At 43.6% G+C, this 10,816-nt stretch overlaps 1 protein-coding gene across 1 annotated transcript; it reads right to left on the bottom strand.

Annotated features, from left to right (window-relative positions):
* Positions 1-4,276: 4,276 nt before the first annotated feature.
* Positions 4,277-5,720, bottom strand: LOC121587205 (E3 ubiquitin/ISG15 ligase TRIM25-like). Its single transcript, XM_045207640.1, has 3 exons — positions 5,069-5,720; positions 4,497-4,655; positions 4,277-4,399 (listed from the first exon to the last, which is right to left on the bottom strand). The coding sequence occupies exons 1-3, from the start codon at positions 5,648-5,650 to the stop codon at positions 4,277-4,279; spliced, it is 864 nt and encodes a 287-aa protein (XP_045063575.1). The 5' UTR covers positions 5,651-5,720.
* Positions 5,721-10,816: the final 5,096 nt, after the last annotated feature.

The following is a 10,816-nucleotide window of genomic DNA, read 5'->3' on the forward strand; positions in this document are numbered from 1 at the left end:
TGTTACCCCTGCCATTTATTTTGCAATTCTGAGTAATCACTACTTTAGTAAGGAAAAACACTTTATTCAGTACTACTGCAGTTGCTTAATAATTCCAATAGATGGCAGCATAAGACCATGAATGACATTTCAGAAGATTAGTTTAGTTCTCTCCCTGGATACACCACCACTCCACCTCACAGGAAAACTCCTGCCTGAGCTTTTTACTGTCCCTTCCACACTGCTAACGTAAGAGGAAGGACTGAAAACACATTACTGTGAAGTAATATAATGATGAGTCATGTTTATTATTACCTGTTTTTATGGTCATGTTTTGAAATTATACTTCATTACTATAATGATTATCAATAAGCCTAAACATTAATTCAGTCACCTCTGGTCGACAAAAACGTATTTTCCTAGTACATTAATTGTCAAATTCATCAACCAGCATCGAGCACTCTGCCTTCTCACGCAAGCGAGGGGCATGTTGAGGTAAATATGCTAACCGCGACGGTTGCATTATGTAATTTATTGGTGGGCTGGAAGATGATCATTTTATATAGAAGGTTTTTATAATGCATGTTTACTAGGGTTGAGGTTAGCACATCTGAGTAGGGATTATTTGGGTTCAATACCTGTCCTACCTATCAATCATATTGCTGCTTGTAGCCTATAACTGATGATCCCCACACTAGAAACACCGAAAACTATCTGTGCTAGCAAACCCTGTGTTCCACCCCTCCCATATGTAACCTTGAAGTTTGTTAAGAAACAAACACTTATCTACGAAAAGAGACATGTTTAACGGATTCCGCTTGGCACCCAGACGAGAGCACAAGAAAACCACTTGCAAATTTACCAAAACTAACCAACTACTTGCGGTCTGTTCGTAAGCAATAAACGGAGGCAGATTAGCCACCACAACTCTTGTCGAAAGAGGCGAAATCTGCACCAACACACCCCTTACAAAAATCCCACTCACAACAAGACAAACCTTTTTCATTAACACGACCACTGCCTTGTTCATTCTGGATGCAGAGTGCAGATGTTCCGCTCCAACCTGTTCGCCGACCATGAGCAAAACTTCCTCCACACCTTTCTCCGGAACGCACCCGAAGCGACAGCGTTTCTTCTCCACTCGGTTGAGGCCATCACGCCGCCCTAACAAACTACCCCTACTCCCCCCTCAACTCTAAACGATAAACAGTGGAAACCAATAAACAAACACTCCACCATGAGGAAATACATTCATAAAATACGCAAGAACCAAAAGAAAAAAGAATAGTAGCCCTCCTCATGAACCACAATGTCTCACACCTACAACTTCTTCTTCTATGATATAATGGCGGTCCACAAACCAACGTTAAAGGTGCATGCCGCCACCTACTGTGCTGGAGTGTGTAGTCAATCACGGTTTCCAACATTTCTAAATCCTCCTACCTAACTCAGTACTTCTGAGAAAATAAAGAAGAGCCCTACTAACTTCTAATAGACCCTCCCCCATCCCCAAAATCCCTTCCAAACCCCCCCAGCCCCGTCCAACCTCAATGACCCTACACTTCAATCTTTCCCTCTCTTCAACATACTTACAACAATGTAACAACACATGCTCCACCGTTTCATCGACGTACCCTCCAGACACAAATCATTCCCATGCTTGCCAACCAGATGTAATGATGAGTTCAATGTACAGTGTCCTAAGCGCAATCAAGTAAACACCACCTCTTCCTTCCTAATCTGACTTTTGAATCTTGGTCCACCGACCTTTCTTTGGAGGACATATAAATGCCGGCCCTTGTGCTCAGAGTACCATCTCTTATGCCACACATCTATCAAAATGGCTCTGATCTTACATTTGGCCTCACCTCTACCCAGTGGAACATTAATATCAATTATATCTTGTTTCAAAGCTCTTTTAGCTAACTGGTCTACAATTGCATTCCTTTCCACACAATAGTAGGTCACTCCTATTAGATTTACCAGATGATAAACTATTCAATACAGACAGAGAATCTGAGAATACTTTAATTCTACCAGGTTGTACGTCCTCCACCCACTGGAAGGCAACTATTATCACCAACAGTTCAACTGAGTATACTGACAGTTCATCTGTTAGTCTTCTACATATCTGCACATCAAATTCAGGAACGTAAACGCCTGATCCTGTGCGCCCACTATCTAGGTCCTTGGATCCATCTGTGAAAAGCGGTAAAAAAGCATAAAAACTTCTACCAATGTAATTGTCAACCAGTTTCACTATATCACTGACTTCTGACCAATCTTTCCTTTTCTCTACCAAGGTTAGATCAACAACAGGGTCTGGGAGTAACCATGGAGGAACATCCCCTATCACCACAGAAGGGCCAACCTCCAACTCCCTCAAACCACTCTCATCAGCAAGCTTTCCAACTGTCCAACCAAAACCCCTGCCTTGTCTACTAGTATATTCCCAACAGTCATCTAGAACAGTAGCAGTGGGATACTCAACCTCACAGCCTTTCAACCCAATAAGATAATGACCATTTTTTACGCTGTATATCCAAAGGCATCTCTCCTGCCTCCACCAGTAAGGCACATACAGATGTTGATTTAAATGCACCAATACATATCCTTAAAGCTATATACTGGATTCTGTCCAGCTTCTGAAGCAAAGTCTTTACCTCTGTTCCATAAACTGTACACCAGTAATCAATTGGCGACCTGATCAGAGCTCTATAAATATCCATCAACGACTGTATATCAGCACCCCATTCATAATCAGAGACCCACACAACCAACTACCGTAAAAGTGATGGAATGAGAGAGACAGAGACATCGTTACAACACTGTACATAGCCATAATTTAGCATTTCTTCTTCTTCTTTTGAGTTTAACGGCGGTTGGCATGGAAAAATAAAAAAATAAAAACAACAAAACAACAAATCTTCTGAAGTCAAATACTTCTCTGCAGCTGCCACCACAATATCTATTTTCTGTGATTTACATTCAATTTCTGCAGTACAGTTGATAACCATTGCTATGAACGCTAAGAAGCTATCTTTACTGAAGCATATATCACTCGTTGGCCTATCCCTCTGTGCTGGCACAGATCTACTACTCACAGGGATCCTCTCAGGATCTCTCAACCTTGACCCATCCTCCTCTACTTTCTTCACTGCCTCAGCATACGACACCTTCTGCACTACTCTGACTCTAGCCACCTCAACCTGCCTCACTCGCACCGGACACTTCAGATCCCCAGCAACATGGGCATCCCAACAGTTGACACACACAACTTTATCCACCGAAACTACACAAACCTCTATCCCATGCCCTCCTGCACACTTCCCACATCTTGGAATCTCCCTCCTACAAACTGCTGCAACATGACCATAAACGTTGCACCTGAATCAGCAAATTTCTAAGGATAACTGATATATCCTACCATGACTTTATCGGGTAAAGACTCAAAACTCAAAAGGACTGACAGTGACTCCTATGTTTCACCACGCAGACCACCGGGTCTACGTTGCACCAAACGGCGGGAATCACAAACACCAGGAATCTTCATCTTCAATTTCTCCACCTCCACACTTAACGCTACCCCAGAAATCACTCCTTTCAATGGTGCCCTGTTCCTAAGAGCAAAGCAAGAAACAGATCTTGACCCAAGTTGCGTGACACGGAGCGCCCACTCCCTCTGGTCAGAAGAAACACAAACAAATATCACAAGTCCACTACAGGTTACCTTCACTGATTCAACTGCACCCAACTCCTTTCCCACCCACCCTGAAACCACAAATGGATCTACCAAAAGGTATGGATCCACTTTCTCCAAAAATGTAACTCCTACTGCACCAGATTCTTCTTTATCATGTCCATTGATGCCAGGCTCTGGTTCTGAGCTCTTCACCACACCTTCTACCTCACTTAACTCTCCCTCATTCATTTCCATTTCACCTCCAGAACTCAGTCTGGCGAATGGCTCACTCTGTTTGCACTTGAGTTATAACATTTGAAATGTCTCTATTCCTTTGAACATTTTGTCAGTGCAATGTTTACTGTTCATTTCTGATTGTTTATTTCACTTTTGTTTATTATCTATTTCACTTGCTTTGGCAATGTAAACATATGTTTCCCATGCCAATAAAGCCATTTGAATGGATTTGAATTGAGAGAGAGAGAGAGAGAGAGAGAGAGATAGAGAGACAGAGAGAGAGAGAGAGAGAGAGAGAGAGAGAGAGAGAGAGAGAGAGAGAGAGAGAGAGAGAGAGAGCTCCATGTTAATGTATACGGGAACATGAGTCAGTCATGGTTACTCATAGTTATGTGATGAAGTAGCCCCGCCTGCGATTTCAAAATCAGTGTCGGCCCTCAGCCCAATAAGGAATGTCCTCTTGGTGTAACGGTCAAGCTGTTGCTTTCTCCCGCGGTAGACCTGGTTCATAACCAGTCAGTTACATTAAGCAGTCTATTCTCTGAAAGGGGTCCAGACAGCCTGTTCCCAACAGTGGGATTGGAGAGGGGCCCCTCTCCCTCTCTCTCTGACTGGAGGAGAGAAGTGAAATGATGCCTCTCCTCTGGTCAACAATACTCACCTTGAGAGACTCCACAGCCTGTTGGAGCTCCATCAGCTCCTTCTCTCTCTCCTGGAATCTCTGCTGGACCTTCTGCTGACTCATCCCCAGCTGCATCTGTGGAGAATCACTCTTCAATGAGCTATCAAGTTTTATTTGTCCAGTAGATCAATAGTATAGTAATGGGACATAGGGCCCATAGAAGATAGGGATTAAAATGTTGAGGAAGAGTCTGTGTGAAATTATATTATTATGTTGTTATGTGAATGATTATAGTTTTAACAGTGCACAAAACAGGGGAGCTGATTGGGTGTTTGATAACAAATTACAATGGTGTTTGACTTTATAAAATGGTGATACATTTGGAGACTCTGGGTTAATATATCTATATAATCAAGGTTTGTGTTCATATTTGTTCTGCCGTGGATCGATATCATTTGAATGATCTCATATTCAAACAGCCTTAGTTCCTACTCTATCTTTAATTATTTGATTATCAGACAGTCACCAACAAGTAGTTCTGGTCTTACCTGTTTCTCAGTCCTCTCTACTGCAGCTGACACTGTATCATGGCCTTTATGTTCATCCATTGTACACAGCATACAGATACACTGCTGATCGGTACGACAGAAAACCTCCAGCAGTTTGTCATGATGAGAGCAGATCTTCTCCTGTAGTTGTGCGGTGGCTTTGACCAGCTTGTGCTTCTTCAAAGCAGGAGATTCATAGTGAGATTGGAGGTGAGTCTCACAGTAAGAGGCCAGACACACCAGACAGGACATGAGGGCTTTCTGCTTTCTGGTCCCAGTGCAGACATCACACGCCACATCTCCAGGTCCAGCATAGCACAGAGCAGGAGGGGGAGCAGCCTGGAGTCCTGTCTTCTTCAGTTTCTCCACCACTTCAGCCAACACAGTGCTCCTGTTCAGAACAGGCCTTGGGGTAAAGGTCTGTCTGCACTGTGGACAGCTGTACACACCTTTCAGATCATCCTGATCCCAGCTTTCTTTAATACAGCCCATACAGTAGCTGTGTCCACAGGCAGTAGTCACCGGATCCTTCAGTAGATCCAGACAGATGGAGCAACAGAACAGTTCCTGATTCTCTGCCATTTTGGTGCTCTCTCCCGTAGGTTAAGCAATGGCAGTGTCAAAGATTACTTTCTGTTCAGTGTCAAAGATGACTTTGTGTTTCATGGAACTCTACACCAGAGGACAGGGATGGGCTTCCTTCTTGACTGTGTACTCTGTATGTAGAGGGGGTGTGTTTTCTTTGATAAGGAAGTGTGACAGAGTGTTGGGTAGTAGCCAGAGATGTTCAGTATTTCTCTTACATCTATTTGAAATACGTATTTTAATGACTTCTGAGTATTTAGTCATTTGAATCACACTGGGCTGAACTAAACTTTTCAAAATACTAAATACTTTTCTATACCATTTTTTTTATTGTGATTCACATTTTGCATTAATTGAAAGTCGCTCTGGATAAGAGTGTCTGCTAAATGATTACAATGTAAATGTAAATGCAAAAATTAATAATTGCAATCACTGAAAAACTCAATTTAAAGGGATTCTTCGGGATTTAGGCAATGAAGCCCTTTAACTACTTCCCCAGAGTCAGATGAACTCATGGACACCATTTTAATGTCTCTGCATCCTGTATGAAGGAAGTTTGTAGTAGTTTTGGGAGCCAATGCCAGCTAGCGTTAGCGCAATGACTGGAAGTCTATGGCATGCTAGCAGTTCCTATAGACTTCATAGCGCTAATGCTAGTTAGAAACTTCCTTCAAACTGTTGAGACAAATATATGGTTCCATTCATTCATTGATTTTTAGAACATTTTCAGGTCATTGTTTGTTTTCAGTGGAAAGTCCAAATACATTATTTTTCAGATGTTGCGGGTAAAACTGGCAAATCTATAATGTTTATTTATGCTCCATAAAGTTGTCCTAGAATCTGTTGTTACCCTGACCTCTCCCACAGATTCCATCAGGTTACTACATTCAGAGCATGACCTCTAACCTGCACCTGAACAGCTTCCTCCTGCCCATCGGTGCCATGAACGTCATCAGCATCCTACCTCTGCTGCTGCTGGCCCCTCTCATGGAGTGTGTCACCTCCTGCTACCTGTCCATGGAGAAAACACCCTTCTCCCACGCCAGAGTCATCAGTAAGCACACACACACACGGCACAGATACACACACACACACACAGACACACACACAGCCACACACACACACATGCACAAATACCATCCTCATCAATGAGCCAGTCAATGTTAATGTCTCTCTCTCTCCCTCTCTCTCTTTGTTTCTCTCCCTCTCCCCTCCTCTCCTCTCTCAGTGCTGGATCATGCGTGTGCGGCCCAGTCTGTCCTGGTAGCGGGCCTGTCTGAGGTCCACAGGAAGGGCTATCCTCTGACGGAGCAGGCCCTGTCAGGGAAGGTGCTCCAGGTGTCCTCCATGGCCTGCTTCCAGCTGGCTCCCCAGTACATCCTACTGGGGCTGGCTGAGGCCCTCGTCACCCCTGCCTGTGAGTGACAGAGAGCCAGCACGTATTTCTGACACACCTATTGCTGCTACACTGTTCATACACAGAGACAAACTGCGTTGGAGATTTACAATGTCAATGGACACCATATGTAGTTGAGATGAAGTTAGAATGTGGAGTGTTGGAACCAACTGCCAACATGGAGGATAGTATTCTGAACTCTGGAAGCTAGGGTTAGGATGCCCCCTACTGGTGTATTAGAGACAGACAAGAGACGTTTGAACCAAATGAATGCTTCTTTCTCTTCCCAGTCTTCCTCTCTTCTCTGTTCTAGGCTCTGTGATCTCCTTCCACCTGACACCCAGTCATATCAGAGGCATCTCCCTGCACTTCCTCCCCATGTGGATATACTGCTATATAGATGACTGGAAATAGCTGATTCATTGTGTCAATCAATTCAATAACAGAGCAATTCCAATGTCACGATTTTGACTTTTATATTGAAAGATCACATTGATTCAGTAATTGATTCAGAATACAGAATTGTTTGGATTCATACATGAATATGGGTGATTTAAATATTCTCATCTGATCATAAATGGATCAACAATGATCCCAGTTTCTGATTTGACTGGTTTGCCAGTACTACAGTTTACATCAAGAGAAAAAGAGACACATTTACAGAGGATTGCAACAGCCAAGAGGTGATCAGGTAGACAGTAAAAGTCTGAAGCTTGAGTGTCAGTCTGTATGTGCTATCAGGCCATCTGTTTAGCAAGACCACTAACATATCTGGGACCAGGCTACAAAGAATGTGCTATGTCTAATTATTATATATTTTTTAATTTTACAATAACGTTAAAAAAGGGGAATTGAACCAAATCATAGGCCTACTGGAAGACTGTTAATAACCCAGAAGCTCTCCATCAATATGTTTTTTTATTTTTTTTTTATTTCACCTTTATTTTATCAGGTAAGCCAGTTGAGAACAGGTTCTCATTTACAACTGCGACCTGGCCAAGACAAAGCAAAGTAGTGCAACAAAAACAACACAGAGTTACATATGGGGTAAAAAAACATAAAGTCAGAAATACAACAGAAAATATATATACAGTGTGTGCAAATGTAGCAAGTTATGGAGGTAAGGCAATAAATAGGCTATAGTGCAGAATAATTACAATAGTATTAACACTGGAATGCTAGATGTGCAAGAGATTATGTGCAAATAGAGATACTGGGGTGCAAAAGAGCAAATTAAATAACAATATAGGGATGAGGTTGTTGGGTGGGCTAATTTCAGATGGGCTGTGTACAGGTGCAGTGATCGGTAAGGTGCTCTGACAACTGATGCTTAAAGTTATTGAGGGAGATAAGAGTCTCCAGCTTCAGAGATTTTTGCAATTCGTTCCAGTCATTGGCAGCAGAGAACTGGAAGGAATGGCGGCCAAAGGAGGTGTTGGCTTTGGGAATGACCAGTGAGATATACCTGCTGGAGCGCAGACTACGGGTGGGTGCTGCTATGGTGACCAATGAGCTAAGATAAGGCGGGGATTTGCCTAGCAGTGATTTATAGATGGCCTGGAGCCAGTGGGTTTGACGACGAACATGTAGTGAGGACCAGCCAACAAGAGCGTACAGGTCACAGTGGTGGGTAGTGTATGGGGCTTTGGAGACAAAACGGATGGCACTGTGATAGACTACATCCAATTTGCTGAGTAGAGTGTTGGAGGCTATTTTATAAATGACATCGCCGAAGTCAAGGATCGGTAGGATAGTCAGTTTTACGAGGGCATGTTTGGCAGCATGAGTGAAGGAGGCTTTGTTGCGAAATAGGAAGCCGATTCTAGATTTAACTTTGGATTGGAGATTCTTTATGTGAGTCTGGAAGTTGAGTTTACAGTCTAACCAGACACCTAGGTATTTGTAGTTGTCCACATACTCTAGGTCAGACCTGTCGAGAGTGGTGATTCTAGTCGGGTGGGCGGGTGCTAGCAGCGTTCGATTGAAAAGCATGCATTTAGTTTTACTAGTGTTTAAGAGCAGTTGAAGGCTACTGAAGGATTGTTGTATGGCATTGAAGCTCGTTTGGAGGTTTGTTAACACAGTGTCCAATGAAGGGCCAGATGTATACAAAATGGTGTCGTCTGCGTAGAGGTGGATCTGAGAGTCACCAGCAGCAAGAGCGACATCATTGATATACACGGAGAAAAGTGTCGGCCCAAGAATTGAAACCTGTGGCACCCCCATAGAGACTGCCATAGGTCCAGACAACAGGCCCTCCGATTTGACACACTGAACTCTATCTGAGAAGTAGTTGGTGAACCAGGCGAGGCAGTCATTTGAGAAACCAAGGCTATTTAGTCTGCCAATAAGAATGCGGTGGTTGACAGAGTCGAAAGCCTTGGCCAGGTCGATGAAGACGGCTGCACAGTACTGTCTATTATCAATCGCGGTTATAATATCGTTTAGGACCTTGAGCGTGGCTGAAGTGCACCCGTGACCAGCTCGGAAACCGGATTGCATAGCGGAGAAGGTACGATGGTATTCGAAATGGTCGATGATCTGTTTATTAACTTGGCTTTCGAATACTTTCGAAAGGCAGGGCAGGATGGATATAGGTCTGTAGCAGTTTGGATCTAGAGTGTCACCCCCTTTGAAGAGGGGGATGACCGCGGCAGCTTTCAATCTCTGGGGATCTCAGACGTTATGAAAGAGAGGTTGAACAGACTAGTAATAGGGGTTGCGACAATTTCGGCGGCTAGTTTTAGGAAGAAAGGGTCCAGATTGTCTAGCCCAGCTGATTTGTAGGGGTCCAGATTTTGCAGCGCTTTCAAAACATCAGCTGTCTGAATTTGTGTGAAGGAGAAGCGGGGGGGGCATGGGCAAGTTGCAGCAGAGGGTGCAGAGTTGGTGGCCGGGTTAGTGGTAGCCAGATGGAAAGCATGGCCAGCTGTAGCAAAATGCTTGTTGAAATTCTCGATTATTGTAGATTTATCGGTGGTGATAGTGTTTCCTAGCCTCAGTGCAGTGGGCAGCTGGGAGGAAGTGCTCTTATTCTCCATGGACTTTACAGTGTCCCAAAACTTTTTGGAGTTAGTGCTACAGGATGCAAATTTCTGTTTGAAAAAGTTAGCCTTTGCTTTCCTGACTGCTTGTGTATATTGGTTCCTAACTTCCCTGAAAAGTTGCATATCGCGGGGGGCTATTTGATGCTAATGCTGTACGCCACAGGATGTTTTTGTGCTGGTCAAGGGCAGTCAAGTCTGAGGAGAACCAGGGGCTATATCGGTTCTTAGTTCTGTATTTTTGAATGGGGCATGTTTATTTAAGATTGAGAGGAAATTACTTTTAAGGAACAACCAGGCATCCTCTACTGACGGAATGAGATCTATATCCATCCAAGATACCTGGGCCAGGTCAATTAGGAAGGCCTCCTCGCTAAAGTGTTTTAGGGAGCGTTTGACAGTGATGAGGGGTGGTTGTTTGACCGCGGACCCTTTACGGACGCAGGCAATAAGGCAGTGATCGCTGAGATCTTGGTTGAAGACAGCTGAGGTGTATTTAGAGGGTATGTTAGTCAGGATGATATCTATGAGGGTACCCATGTTTAAGGATTTAGGGTTGTATCTGGTAGGTTCGTTGATAATTTGCGTGAGGTTGAGGGCATCTAGCTTGGATTGTAGGATGGCTGGGGTATTAAGCATATCCCAATTTAGGTCACCAAACAGTACAAACTCAGAGGATAAATGGGGGGCAATCAATTCACATATGGTGTCCAGGGCACAGCT

The sequence above is a fragment of the Coregonus clupeaformis genome, chromosome 26 (genome assembly GCF_020615455.1).
Source record: "Coregonus clupeaformis isolate EN_2021a chromosome 26, ASM2061545v1, whole genome shotgun sequence".
Classification (NCBI taxonomy): domain Eukaryota; kingdom Metazoa; phylum Chordata; class Actinopteri; order Salmoniformes; family Salmonidae; genus Coregonus; species Coregonus clupeaformis.

Bases quoted from the DNA above. Each gene is read 5' to 3' on its own strand.
- LOC121587205 (XM_045207640.1), bottom strand. From the start codon at position 5,650: ATGGCAGAGAATCAGGAACTGTTCTGTTGCTCCATCTGTCTGGATCTA. The intron at 4,656-5,068 runs GTAAGACCAGAA...GATTCTCCACAG, and splicing joins TAGAGAGGACTGAGAAACAG to ATGCAGCTGGGGATGAGTCA. The intron at 4,400-4,496 runs GAGAGGGGCCCC...GTTATGAACCAG, and splicing joins CCTCCAGTCAGAGAGAGAGG to GTCTACCGCGGGAGAAAGCA.